Consider the following 12745-nt stretch of genomic DNA (forward strand, 5'->3'; position numbering starts at 1 on the left):
CAGGGTTGGAAGAAACCTCACAGACCATCCAGTCCAACCCTTTACCACAGAGCTCAAGGCTAGACCATGGCACCAAGTGCCACGTCCAATCCTGCCTTGAACAGCCCCAGGGATGGCAACTCCACCACCTCCCCAGGCAGCCCATTCCAGTGTCCAATGACTCTCTCAGCGAAGAACTTTCTCCTCACCTCCAGCCTAAATCTCCCCTGGCGCAGCCTGAGGCTGTGTCCTCTCGTTCTGGTGCTGGCCACCTGAGAGAAGAGAGCAACCTCCTCCTGGCCACAACCTCCCCTCAGGTAGTTGTAGACAGCAATAAGGTCACCCCTGAGCCTCCTCTTCTCCAGGCTAAACAATCCCAGCTCCCTCAGCCTCTCCTCATAGGGCTGTGCTCAAGGCCTCTCACCAGCCTCGTCGCCCTTCTCTGGACACGCTCAAGCATCTCAATGTCCCTCCTAAACTGGGGGGCCCAGTACTGAACACAGCACTCAAGGAGTGGTCTAACCAGTGCAGAGTACAGGGGCAGAATGACCTCCCTGTTCCTGCTGACCACACCATTCCTGATGCAGGCCAGGATGCCACTGGCTCTCTTGGCCACCTGGGCACACTGCTGGCTCATGTTCAGGCGGGTATCAGTCAGCACCCCCAGATCCCTCTCTGTCTGGCTGCTCTCCAGCCACTCCAACCCCAGCCTGTATCTCTGCATGGGGTTGTTGTGGCCAAAGTGCAGCACCTGGCACTTGGAGCTATTGAACCCCATCCCATTGGGCTCTGCCCATCTCTGGAGATGTTAAAAAATACATACATGTACTGCTGCTAGTTTCACATCAGACTTGGTAGGTAGATAATGGCTGGAGTCAACAATCTTGGTAGGTCTTTTCCAATCAGTTCTGTGAAGCTGATCCTGAGCGAGGAAGTTTGAGAAGCAGCAAATACTGCACCAGGCGTTAACAATTAATCTGTATTCATAGAATCATAGAATTATAGAATCAACCAGGTTGGAAGAGACCTCCAACATCATCCAGTCCAACCTAGCACCCAGCCCTAACCAATCAACTAGACCATGGCACTAAGTGCCTTATCCAGGCTTTTCTTGAAGACCCCCAGGGACGGTGCCTCCACCACCTCCCTGGGCAGCCCATTCCAATGGGAAATCACTCTCTCTGTGAAGAACTTCTTCCTAATATCCAGCCTATACCTACCCTGGCACAACTTGAGACTGTGTCCCCTTGTTCTATTGCTGCTTGCCTGGGAGAAGAGGCCATCCCCCACCTGGCTACAATGCCCCCTCAGGTAGTTGTAGACAGTAATAAGATCACCCCTGAGCCTCCTCTTCTCCTGGTGCTTTCCACACCACCCATACAACTCCCATTCTAATGTGCAAATGCTACCCAGGCAGACGTAAGAACCTGTGTTTTAACACTAAGGTTCTCATTCTGCAAAACTTGATATACAACCAGGATGAAAATGGCATGTGTCAAAATCCAGCCTGCAGGTACGGCGTCCGCAGGGGAAGGGCCTGGTTTCTGTTTAGTGTGGCAGTGCCCGGTACATTTTAGCGGGAGGTGAAAATAAATGACCCTTGGGAAACTTTTGCCAAGCTTTTCAGGACACGGCACCACAAACTGGCAGGTCTGAGGAGTTCAGGTGACAAAGCTCCAATGTGCTGCTGCCGTGTCCCCTCCTTTCGGGGTGAAAGCCAGTATTTTGGCTCTTCCCAGAGAAAGAGGGGTGCCTGTCAAACCTCGCCCCCCCAGCGCCGCCAGGGCCTGCCTGCACGGGAGTGAGCTCCCGGGCTCCATAACGCGGCCCTGCGCTGCATCCAGCAGCCGCCCGCCCGCAGGCACCGCCGCGGACTCTGCCGCACCAGAGCCGCGCCGCCCCCTTGCTCGGTTTGGCTAGGCCTTGCCCGGCTGCCCTCGGCCCTGCCCGCCGCCAGCGGCTGCGCACGCCTCTCCTCTTCCTCCTCCTCCTCCTCCTCCTCCTGGCGGCCACTGCCCATGGCAAGGATGGAGGCCATCGAAGAGCTGGAGCTCAAACCCTGCACCTCCTCCCTCTACCTGCGGCCTTTCCGCCTCTGCTACCGGCAGGTGAGTGGCGCCAGCGACTCGCCCCTTGACGCCCGACCAGCCCCTTCTCTCTCGGCAGGGCCGTTCCGTCCCGCCCCTCTCGCCGCCGTCGCCGCCGGTTTGCGGGGCCCCTCCCGCCTGGTCGCGGCGCGGGGAGGCGGGAGGCCGAAGGGGAAGGGCAAGGGCGGGCTGGCCGGCAGCAGCCGCCGTCGCTGCCCTGTCCCCCCCCGGCCTGCGCCATTTTGCACCGTGCCCGTGTCGCCGGTGGGTTGTGCGCCTCAGTCTCACGGCTCTCTCCCACCCGGAACCGGGCCTCAGGCGGCTGCACTCCCCCTGCCCGCCCACTGTAGCCTTGCCTGGCCTGCGGGGCTCTAGGTGGACAGTGAAGGGACCCCTAAAGACTAGTGCCCGTGGTGGGCACTGGCTTGGAATGTGCCACCAACTCCGGCTCCTTGCCCCGAGGTGCCTGCTGCTTCACTGTGTTTCCAGGAGAACCTCTTGATTTGGGCCGTGCTTTGGTTTTGGCAGGTGCAGATCGAACATGTTACTGACCAGCCCTCAACGCAGCAGGTCGTTAGTTCACGTCAGTGTCTAATCAGTAACGCTGCCGCTCTGCCAGGCCAGCCTCAGCCCTGGCATGCGGGAAGCAGGGAAGGAAATCCCTTCGTTGAATTTACATCAACTTGAGTCACCTGTCACAGGAGTCCCTGAGAACTGGTACCTCCTGCAGTGGCAAGGTGCAAAAGGAAAAGTCACTCTGTACAGCCTAAAGTGGTGTACTTGTCTTTCCTGTGAGCAAGGTCCTGCACAAAATCAGCAGCTCTAGCAGATGATGCAGCACTGGCCAGTCTAGCTTGAGCTTTTGCCCAGGTAGAGGGATGGAGATGGAACTGCAGAAGAATTTGGACAGCTCTAGAAGTGCTTTCTGCAGACTGCGCCTTCTTGTACTCCGTTTTTCTGCTCCTAAATCCATCAGCTGAAAAGGCAGAAGAGTGAAGGTGTGTGAAGGGAGATGTGTTTAGGTCCTGCAGTGAGATAAACATGGTAAAGGAAAAGCAAGGACTCCAACCAGCTTGCCTCAAAGCAAACGTGATTTTTTTTCAACTGTTGCAAATGCATTCTGTAAATTACTTTCTTAAAGATAGCTCTCATTGGCTGGGATAAGTAAAACATTTGTGATCAGCTGAAAACTTTGCGCTGAATTAATTCTTTCCTTTTAGGTATTAAGAAAGCCTGAAGAGTATTCTTTGATGTTCTGAATTTTCACTGGCTTTGTTTATAAGTGACAAGCCTTATTTCTCATTTTCATTTGTGAGTCATGCTCTGTTTACATGGAAAAATGGGATTTAATTAAAATGCACAAAACACCATTACAAAATTACATTTAATTGAAAACAAAAGCCTTAAATATGATGAATATTGTAAAGGAGAAATAAGGATGTGTTTGGTCAAGTGCTATGATTTGACAAGAGACCAGTATTCATAGAATCAACCAGGTTGGAAGAGACCTCCAAGGTCATCCAGTCCAACCTAGCACCCAGCCTTATCCAGTCATCTAGATCATGGCACTAAATGCCTCATCCAGTCTTTTCTTGCCCTTTCTGCACATCTTGCTACTTCTTGCACAGAAATATTGTGCAGCAGCACAGTGAGCTGAATCAGTTATCTAGTCCAGGTGAAACCTAATCTGGCAAAAAAAAAAGGACGTTGGTTTTAACCTAAACCAGACACCTGATTCAATGCAAACAGTTTTGCTGGCAGACAGGAGGTTGTAATGTGGTGGTTAGGGATGAGCATTTTGGGGCTGGTTGAAGGCAGAGATTGTTTCTCTTGGCCACAGCACTGTCTTAAAATCAGCCTAAAAATATACAGAAGCTGGCTTGAGCCCAGCCTACTGCAGGGCTCACTGAGTGCACCCGACCCGAGAGACAGGCTCAATGTTTATTAAAAACATGTTTTTCATTAAAAAACTGACTTACTAATCAGAGGAAATACTGCATGGTTTCAGTCATTGACTAATTATTTCAGAGGCATTTAGACCTGCCGAAAAACTCATTAAATACCTAAGCAGTTAAGTGCCTAAAATACAGGCAAGGTAGGTGCTTGATTTGCTTAAGAATTTTCAAAAGTTCCACAGCTCATCTAAAACTGAAAATTATTTCTGACATGTAGCCTGTAATTGCAATGGGTTTATGCTGAGTAGCAATTTCCCTTGTCCATTTTTTCTTTTTTTTAGTACTTTTTTTAATTCACCAGCTGAAAATAAACTTTTTATCTCAGTTCCTAATTGATGCTGTTTCTTCAAGTAAAATTATTTCCTCCTTTCCACCAATTCCCCGCACCTGCTTGCTGAACTAAACCCCCAATGTAATAAAAAGTCTTCTGAATAACAGAATAATCTAAATAAGGAAAATTGCAATAATGGCATTTGTTACACTGTGGAAACCAAGACTAGTTTGGATGCTTACTTTTTGTAGTATGTGGCATCATGCTGTAATTAGAAGGCTTGAGACAGTCTTGCAGGTACTTTTTGTGAAGCTGTAACATGTCCCCTGTAATTCAGTGCAGTTATAAGAAGATTGATTGAGACTTACTGCTGTGTTTATGTAATATCGATGAAGGATAATTTGAGCCTTGAAGATTGTGATTTTGTAATCTCTTCTCCAACAGAAGCGTTCCTAAAACAGGCATTGGTATTTCAACATAGCATCCATGGGTGCATATAGAATCATAGAATCATAGAACCATAGAATCAACCAGATTGGAAGAGACCTCTACCACTTGCAGGAGGAAGTTATCATCCGTTCCAATTCACCACTACCAACTGTATGGTTCAATCGATATGTACTGAGTTCTTGAATCATGGAATCATAGAATCAACCAGGTTGGAGGAGACCTCCAACATCATCCAGTTCAACCTAGCACCCAGGCCTAGCCAGTCAACTAGACCATGGCACTAAGTGCCTCAGCCAGGCTTTGCTTCAACACCTCCAGGGACAGTGACTCCACCACCTCCCTGGGCAGCCCATTCCAATGCCAATCACTCTCTCTGCCAACAACTTCCTCCTAACGTCCAGCCTATACATCCCCCGGCACAACTTGAGACTGTGTCCCCATGTTCTATTGCTGATTGCCTGGCAGAGACCAACCCCCACCTGGCTACAACCTCTCTTCAGGTAGTTGTAGACAGCAAACTGTAGTGAGGATTGTCATGATTGATGCTCATGGAGGATCTGCTTTTCTAATAAAGGGTCATGAGAACTTTTCCTATGAGGTCTTCCATCTTCCTTTTCCTCTTCCCACTCATATTTTAATGCAAGTCCTGAATTCTTAATCTTTCTTTCAGAGCATGAAAGTAGGTGATATGTTCTTCTGAAATATTTCTGTGTTTTGAACCATGTGAGTTGAGGCAAGGTACAGCTTGCTGTTAGCCATCCAAGCTGCAGGGACTAGCGAGACTCTCTAGACAAATCACTGTATCAGGCTGCTTTTAAAAAGTACTTCTTCTGTCTATATAGTGTAAAGGTAGAAATGGAAGTGCCATCTGGAATTCAGTAGACGACAGACAGATTTGATCTGAGCCCATGTGTAAGGTAAGGTACGGTTTTAACCTATATTCTTCAGAACAGGAATCTACCAACTTGTCAAAATGGACCTTACTTTCTGCTTGAGATTTTCAGCTCTCAACCCTTTCCTCGAAATGGGGCCCTTAGTCAATTAAGCCATGTTATTTTAAGTAGGATGGCCTGAGGGTAAGAGATGGACGAAGTACTTCACATAGTTTGATGAATATCCTCTTCATTTTGTCAGTAAGGATCCTGTTTATGTATTTTTCGTTCTGCATGGTTCTGAAATAAAAGAATTCATTTATCTCAGATACAGGGTAGCATCTGGCTAGTTTTAGTGTGTACTACCCCCAAAGTGCAAATTGATTTGTTGTCTAAAGTGGCTTTTTTTTCCCTTAAAAGCATATATCACCTCTTGAAGAATTGGCTTCTTTACCAGGAACTCCATGGTGAATCGCTTTTCACTATTTCCCATTGAAGTTTTTCTGCTTTTCATAAATAATTTATTCAAGAGACCAGAGGGATAGCTAATGAGAGATTAACTCAATGCCCAAGGGCTAGGGTATTTCCCTGGGATGTGGTGGAGTCAGGCTGCAAGATCTTGCTTCAATTAATATTGCTTTCCACATCACAGGAGAGTGTGCTCACTGCTGAGAAACACATTGGTGTGTAAATCTTCAACTCCTCTTTGTGTGTGTTAGCCAGGCACTGGCCTATACATTAGGAAGAAAATATGTTTAGGAATTCTGATGAACTAGACCATGAGCACTAAGACTTGAGCAGAGTTGTTAGAATTTTGGGCTGCATTAGGTATCTGAATGTGAATTTGGGTTCAACAGAGTCAATTAAGCAGTTCAGTAGCTCTGCATGCTGTATTTGAACCCTATCACAGATCTTTGAGAGTCAGAGCTCTGGTGAATCTCATAATTGGTTGTAATTTAAGAAGTTACTGCGTGCTGTTGTTTGCTAATGGTTATTACCCTCTGAGAATCAGCAGAAAGGAAAGTAGTTTTGACTCAGCTTTAAGTCTGCTGTTCCAGTTCAGACCCACCTTCATGAGCCCATTAAGCTAAATTACTGAGCTTTGCATAAAACTATGTCAGTTGCACTTGAATATTCTTTTTGGTGACCTCTGTGCTGGGGACTGTGTCCTTCAAAGGGAGACAAAACATCAGCTGAGGGGAAGCATCTAAATGGGGCAATAATATCTTGACAGAATATCTGTTGTTCTGTTACAATATCTGTAACAGAAACTTTTGCCCAAAGCTCACGTGGCAAATTCTTTCTGGATCTAGCCCAGGCTCCTATAGCTTTGTTTGTGAGAGTTTTTTCTGGCAAGGGAGCTGTGGCCACTGTTTCCTTGCATTGTATAAACATAGATGTGCACTCTGCCCAGGAAATTTTAGATGTTTGCTACAAGACTAGCATCAACTGTCAGTAATTTTCCCAGTTTGAATATAAATGAGTTTGTAGTTTGAATTTGTGAGATAGTGAATGGGCATCTGCTTCAACGATGTGGAGAAGAGGAGGCTCAGGGGGTGACCTCATTGCTGTCTACAACTACCTGAAGGGACATTGTAGCCAGGTGGGGGTTGGCCTCTTCTCCCAGGTAACCAGCAATAGAGCAAGGGGACACAGTCTCAAGTTGTGCTAGGGGTGGTCCAGGCTGGATGTTAGGAGGAAGTTCTTCACAGAGAGAGTGATTTCCCATTGGAATGGGCTGCCCAGGGAGGTGGTGGAGGCACCGTCCCTGGGGGTCTTCAAGAAAAGCCTAGCTGAGGCACTTAGTGCCATGGTCTAGTTGACTGGCTAGGGCTGGGTGCTAGGTTGGACTGGATGATCTTGGAGGTCTCTTCCAACCTGGTTGATTCTATGATTCCATGATTCAAGAACTCAGTGCATATCGATGGAACCATACAGTTGGTAGTGGTGAATTGGAACTATATGGTCTTTTGTGAGCTTCACATTCCTTACATGCTTCAGTGTAGTCCAGTGCCTGTACATCACATTTCCTCTATTGATTTAATGTTTAAAATCATTCTTTTGGAAGTTAAACATGAAAAATGTTACCTTCAATTTTATTTTAACACATGATGTTTTCATTTATTGTTAAGGGAGTTCAGTTATAATAGAGAAGAGGAGGCTCAGGGGTGACCTCGTTGCTGTCTACAACTACCTGAAGGGAGGTTATAGCCAGGTGGGGGTTGATCTCGTCTGCCAGGCAACCACCAATAGAACAAGGGGACACAGTCTCCAGTTGTGCCAGGGGAAGTATAGGGTGGATGTTAGGAGGAAGTTCTTGCCAGAGAGAGTGATTGGCATTGGAATGGGCTGCCCAGGGAGGTGGTGGAGTTGCTGTCCCTGGAGGTGTTCAAGAGGAGACTGGCTGAAGCACTTAGTGCCATGGTCTAATTGAGTGGCTAGGGCTGTGTGCTAGGTTGGACTGAATAACTTTGGAGATCTCTTCCAACCTGTTTGATTCTATGATTCTATGATCTTGGAGTTTTATAGTAACTCTAAAGTAGTTCTCAAGACTTGTAGATTTTAACACATCAGTGACTTTGCAATTCATCAGTGAAAAAAGAATTTCTAATCTTACATCTGGGACTGCTTTTTTTTTTTGGTGACCATAAGCAACCACTCTGTTTCTGTGCCTTACAGTTTAACTTGAGGGTATTCTGAAGATTAAAATAACGTGTACAAGCAGAATGAAGTGAGGCTCGTGTCATTAATACCATGAGAAGTCTGAAGATGAAAAAGCAAAGCAGGGCAGTGTTACAGTAATATTAACAACCTGGTTTTTACATTCAGATTTTTATTTAATGTGGTAACAGTAACATGAATGTGCCCAGCTGCCTGAAATATTCTCTGGAACTTCCGTCTGCTTTTTTATAAACATAAAACATTATTTTCTGTGTTGACAGTTAAAAATGATGCTGTTGAGGGAGTAAACAGATTTTTAAGTTACCTGTTCAAACAAGTAGTTCTTCTGTTGAGTCTTCAAAAGGCCCCAGTAGTAGGAAATATGCTACCAAATAATACCTTTATTTGCAGTTCATTTTTTTTTCAAAGCAGTACTGCAGTGAAAGGAGCTGCCATCGTTGCTGCAGAATTGATCTCCTTCAGTCTGTCAAGTCTATGGGCTGCCCAGGGAGGTGGTGGAGTCACTGTCCCTGGAGGTGAAGAAAAGACTGGCTGAGGCATTTAGTGCCATGGTCTAAATGACTGGCTAGGGCTGGGTGCTAGGTTGGACTGGATGATCTTGGAGGTCTCTTCCCACCTGGTTGATTCTATCATTCTATTATGTCAGTATAGAGTATTCACATGAAGTGCAAACACACCACTTCTGGCTCAGGAAGTCGCTAAACTGCACATTGCAGGAGGCTGGGAGTGTTTAAACAATATATTCCTTAGGCTTCTGTCAGAGATAGGATCTGAGTGATCTGACTGCTTCTATGTTAACCAGGAATTATGGTTAAGTGTAGTATAATTCTTTTTTTATCCTGGTGAAAAGGAGGAAACCTGAAGTTTTACAGTGACAGCATTCCTAATGAGTTAAGTACCAAGAGAACATAATTTTCTTTGAGAGAAAAAATAATGATCTTTGCAATTAGAGCACAGGTTTAAGAAAAATTAAGAAACATAAGCACATATGCTTCTGTCTCTGCCTTACAGCTTGAATTGAACTCTGGAAAGTTGTATAAGATAATTTTGTATGAGACATTTATGAATGGTTAAAGAGGGGGGGATGAGAAGAATTAGTTATATAGTAAGTAGTAGTTATAAAAACCAATAGTACTTGGGTTTGTTTCAGTGAATATTACTTTGTTGAGTCTTGATTACTGCTTTGACCAGTCAATGTAGCATTCCTTGAAGTAAATACATGAAAAGAAGTTGGCAGTGTGAACTGTTGGGATTTTTAGATCGATCATTTTGTGATTTAACAAACTTAGGACAGAAAATGTCACTTACTGAAATGAATGGGCTCTGTCAAGCATCTTTTGCAGCATCCTTGCACAGGGCTGGAATGCCTCTGCAGTGAACATTCAACTCTGATTTAATTAAATATCATATGAGTAGCTACACTACTTGGGTTACTGTGCACTAGCTGTGAAGTTAAGACTGAATATTGTTAGGGGCTGCTTAAGTTATAGTTGGCTTAAACCAGTATTTTCCAAGTTCTGATACGTTAGTGCACTGGGGTTCATTTGACTGTTTGTAGGTTCATTCATGTGAGTCAACTAAGAAGTTGATCAATTAGGAGATCTTAATGTGCTAACAGGGCCTGCAGCTTCACAAGAAGATGTTTCCAGGTCTCAAAATGAGGAGGTTGAAAACCATTGGTTTTGACAGTACCATTCCAGTAGCCTCATCTGCAAAGGCTTGTCTACACAGGACTTTCCTGATTAACTCCATGTCTCATTCTACAACAAAGAGTCTGGTTCTGTTTATGTTAAACCATTTTCAAAGTATGATTGCACTTTGAATTCATACCCTACCTTAATCCATGTTAACTTTCAGTACATGCCCTAAGGGAGCAGTAAACTAAACTGAATGATTGTGTCCACACAGGGGTTTAATGGAGTTTAACTAGCAGAATTCAAGTTCATCAAGGTATTATTTAAGATTAATTTTCTTCATGTCCTGGTATAGACAAGCCCCAAGAAGAAAAGTTAGGGTTTAGCTGTAAGTGAATGAACCATGTTATAAAATCCATTACTGAGATTTTATTACAATTTTTGGGGGGATGTAAAATACATCTACTGTAGGGTTTAAATAAGTAGGCTTTTTGGTCATACTTGTCACTTTTGTAGCAGTCACTGTTAGATCCAAGGAATAAAACAGTATTCATGTTCTTGAACAACTAACTGCTTTATTTGTTTTTCAGTTTGGATCAAAATACATATGTCTACTTAAAATAACAGAAACTTTGTTTCTGAAGTACCAAAAAATGTGTCATCTGAATCACAGTTTCAGCTATGACATTATGTGTATTTGGTATTTTTTGAAGCAGATGAACACTCTTAGCATTTTAAGTGTTTATAGCAAATCTGAATATTATGGAAATGAGACATTTTCTGTAAATTGGGAGTATAAAGTGTCTGGGTTTGATGGTCTGTGGGAGATGAAATGATACTTTATTGTATTCCTGAAACTGCAAGTGTATTTTAGATAACATTTTAGCCTCTACTACTGCCATATTTAAAATACATTTGTATTTTCAGCTGTAATGCAGCTCCTGCGCTTTGGAAACTGCACAAATTGATGTTGCATAAATAAGAATGTTTTACATAGGTGGCATAGAAAGTTAGCTATCCCTCTGACTTGCATTCAGATGAATTATTCTTCATAATTTTAAACTAAAACAAATTAAAGAATTGAGGTTTTTGGCACTGTCCTTCAAACGTTGATCAAAATCTTGTTAATAGAGTTACGCTGAAGTTTAAACAAAGTAAAGCTCAGTTTTTCTTAGTGGTCAGCCCTGATCCCTGATCAAAACAGCATTAATTATTTGTTTCACGTTGTGGTTGCTGTGTCAAAATCCTTTAAATACCTCTTGGAACTGAGAGGGAGTCTTATGGCCTGTGACAGAGCAGCTGGTCTGGACATGGGCTGATGCCCCAGTTGACAGGTTGTTGGATTAGAAAGAATATCAAAGGCAGTGAGTAAGATTAGGGATAAGTGAACATCTGACAGCAGTTTGCAGCAGGGGAGAGCAGATGATAAACAATGGGAGCGGGGTGCGTGGGGGGGGTGAGAGGTGAGAAGGCCATGGGAAAAGTGTGGCGGCAATCACTAAAGCTCCAGGTTGCTGAGCCCCATGAATAGAACAGGAAATGGGATTTGCTGGGACAGATGTGCTGAGCAGTGATGAATACATTATAGGGAAATGAGGCTAAACTCCTAAAGGTGAGAGATGTCCTTTCTTTAAAAAGAGAAAGTATGGAGAAGAAAAAAACTCCCCTCCTGGAGAAGTAAGCATTAGTACTTGACAACTAATGCAGAAATAAGTAATGCTAATGGTGATTTTGATTACGTGGTTATTCCACAGTAGTATTCATGAACATCTCTAGGTCATATACTTCTAGGCTAATGATCTTACAATACTTTTACATATATAGTACTGCCAAGTCGTTACATCAAAAATTACACAAGTAGTAGAATAGTTTGAAAGATGGAACATCCTGAATGGTGATAGTGCTCTGATGCATACTCTGTTTCTAGCATGTATTATGTAGCACTCTCATAACAGTATGCTTGATGCTGCCACCCTTAAAAGAGAGTTTGTTCTGAGTGATCTTGAGGTCCTTCCACCCTTATTGTTTGTTCAGTTCTGTAAAGTGATTGCATGCTTGTAGAAAATAATACATAACTGTTCCTATTCCTTAGGGTATTGTTTCTGTACTTCAGAAACTTCTTTAGTTTCTATTCTTGATGGACGTTTCTCCAACATTTATGAGAGAATTATTTCAGAAAGCCAACAGAAACTTTTTGTCTGGTTGCTGGTAGGACTCTGTAAGTTCAGTGACTTAGAATTTTTTTTCTCTGCTTTCCCCCCCCCCCAATTTCTTAAATAAAATGTCATGAATCAGATCTCACATTAACATTTTAATAGCATATTACTTTAGCAAAAGGGGGAGATGCAGAAAGAACTGTGTAAGTTCAATGACAGATTTTTTTTTCCTGTGTTTTTTTCCCCTAATTTTTAAATAAAATGTCATTAACCAGATCTCACATTAACATTTTAATAGCATATTACTTGAGCAGAAGGAGGAGGTGCAGAAGGTATGAACCTTGACATTGCTCAGAGGAAATACTAATGATTTGTTCTTAGGCATCACTGAGTTTTTCCCACAATGTATTCTCCCAGTTTGTTGTACAAATACAAGCTTGCTAAAATAAGGTAGAAACACAAAACTACAAGAATCACCAACTGAAAACCATTAAAGCTCAGTGGTGTAAGGACAAGAGGTGACTTAGCTGCGATGGAAATGCCCACCATCTGTCTTTCCTGACCTCCACTCTCTTGTATATGCTGCTCCTGTTCTCAACATGAGGAGGTGCATCTGACCTCCTTTAGTCACTATTTGCTCCTAGCCTTGTGTACTTAAC

At 43.8% G+C, this 12745-nt stretch overlaps 1 protein-coding gene across 1 annotated transcript in view; it reads left to right on the top strand.

The window, feature by feature from the left end:
- The first annotated feature begins 1804 nt into the window (after nt 1-1804).
- The window catches only part of NUDT14 (nudix hydrolase 14), an 81475-nt gene continuing 70534 nt past the window's right edge, over nt 1805-12745 (top strand). The window contains exon 1 of the mRNA XM_064160400.1: nt 1805-2087. Within this exon, the coding sequence (XP_064016470.1) occupies nt 1998-2087 (90 nt within the window). The 5' untranslated portion in view covers nt 1805-1997. The remainder of the gene's footprint in view (nt 2088-12745) is intronic.

Source organism: Pogoniulus pusillus, chromosome 1 (assembly GCF_015220805.1).
Source record: "Pogoniulus pusillus isolate bPogPus1 chromosome 1, bPogPus1.pri, whole genome shotgun sequence".
NCBI classification, from domain to species: domain Eukaryota; kingdom Metazoa; phylum Chordata; class Aves; order Piciformes; family Lybiidae; genus Pogoniulus; species Pogoniulus pusillus.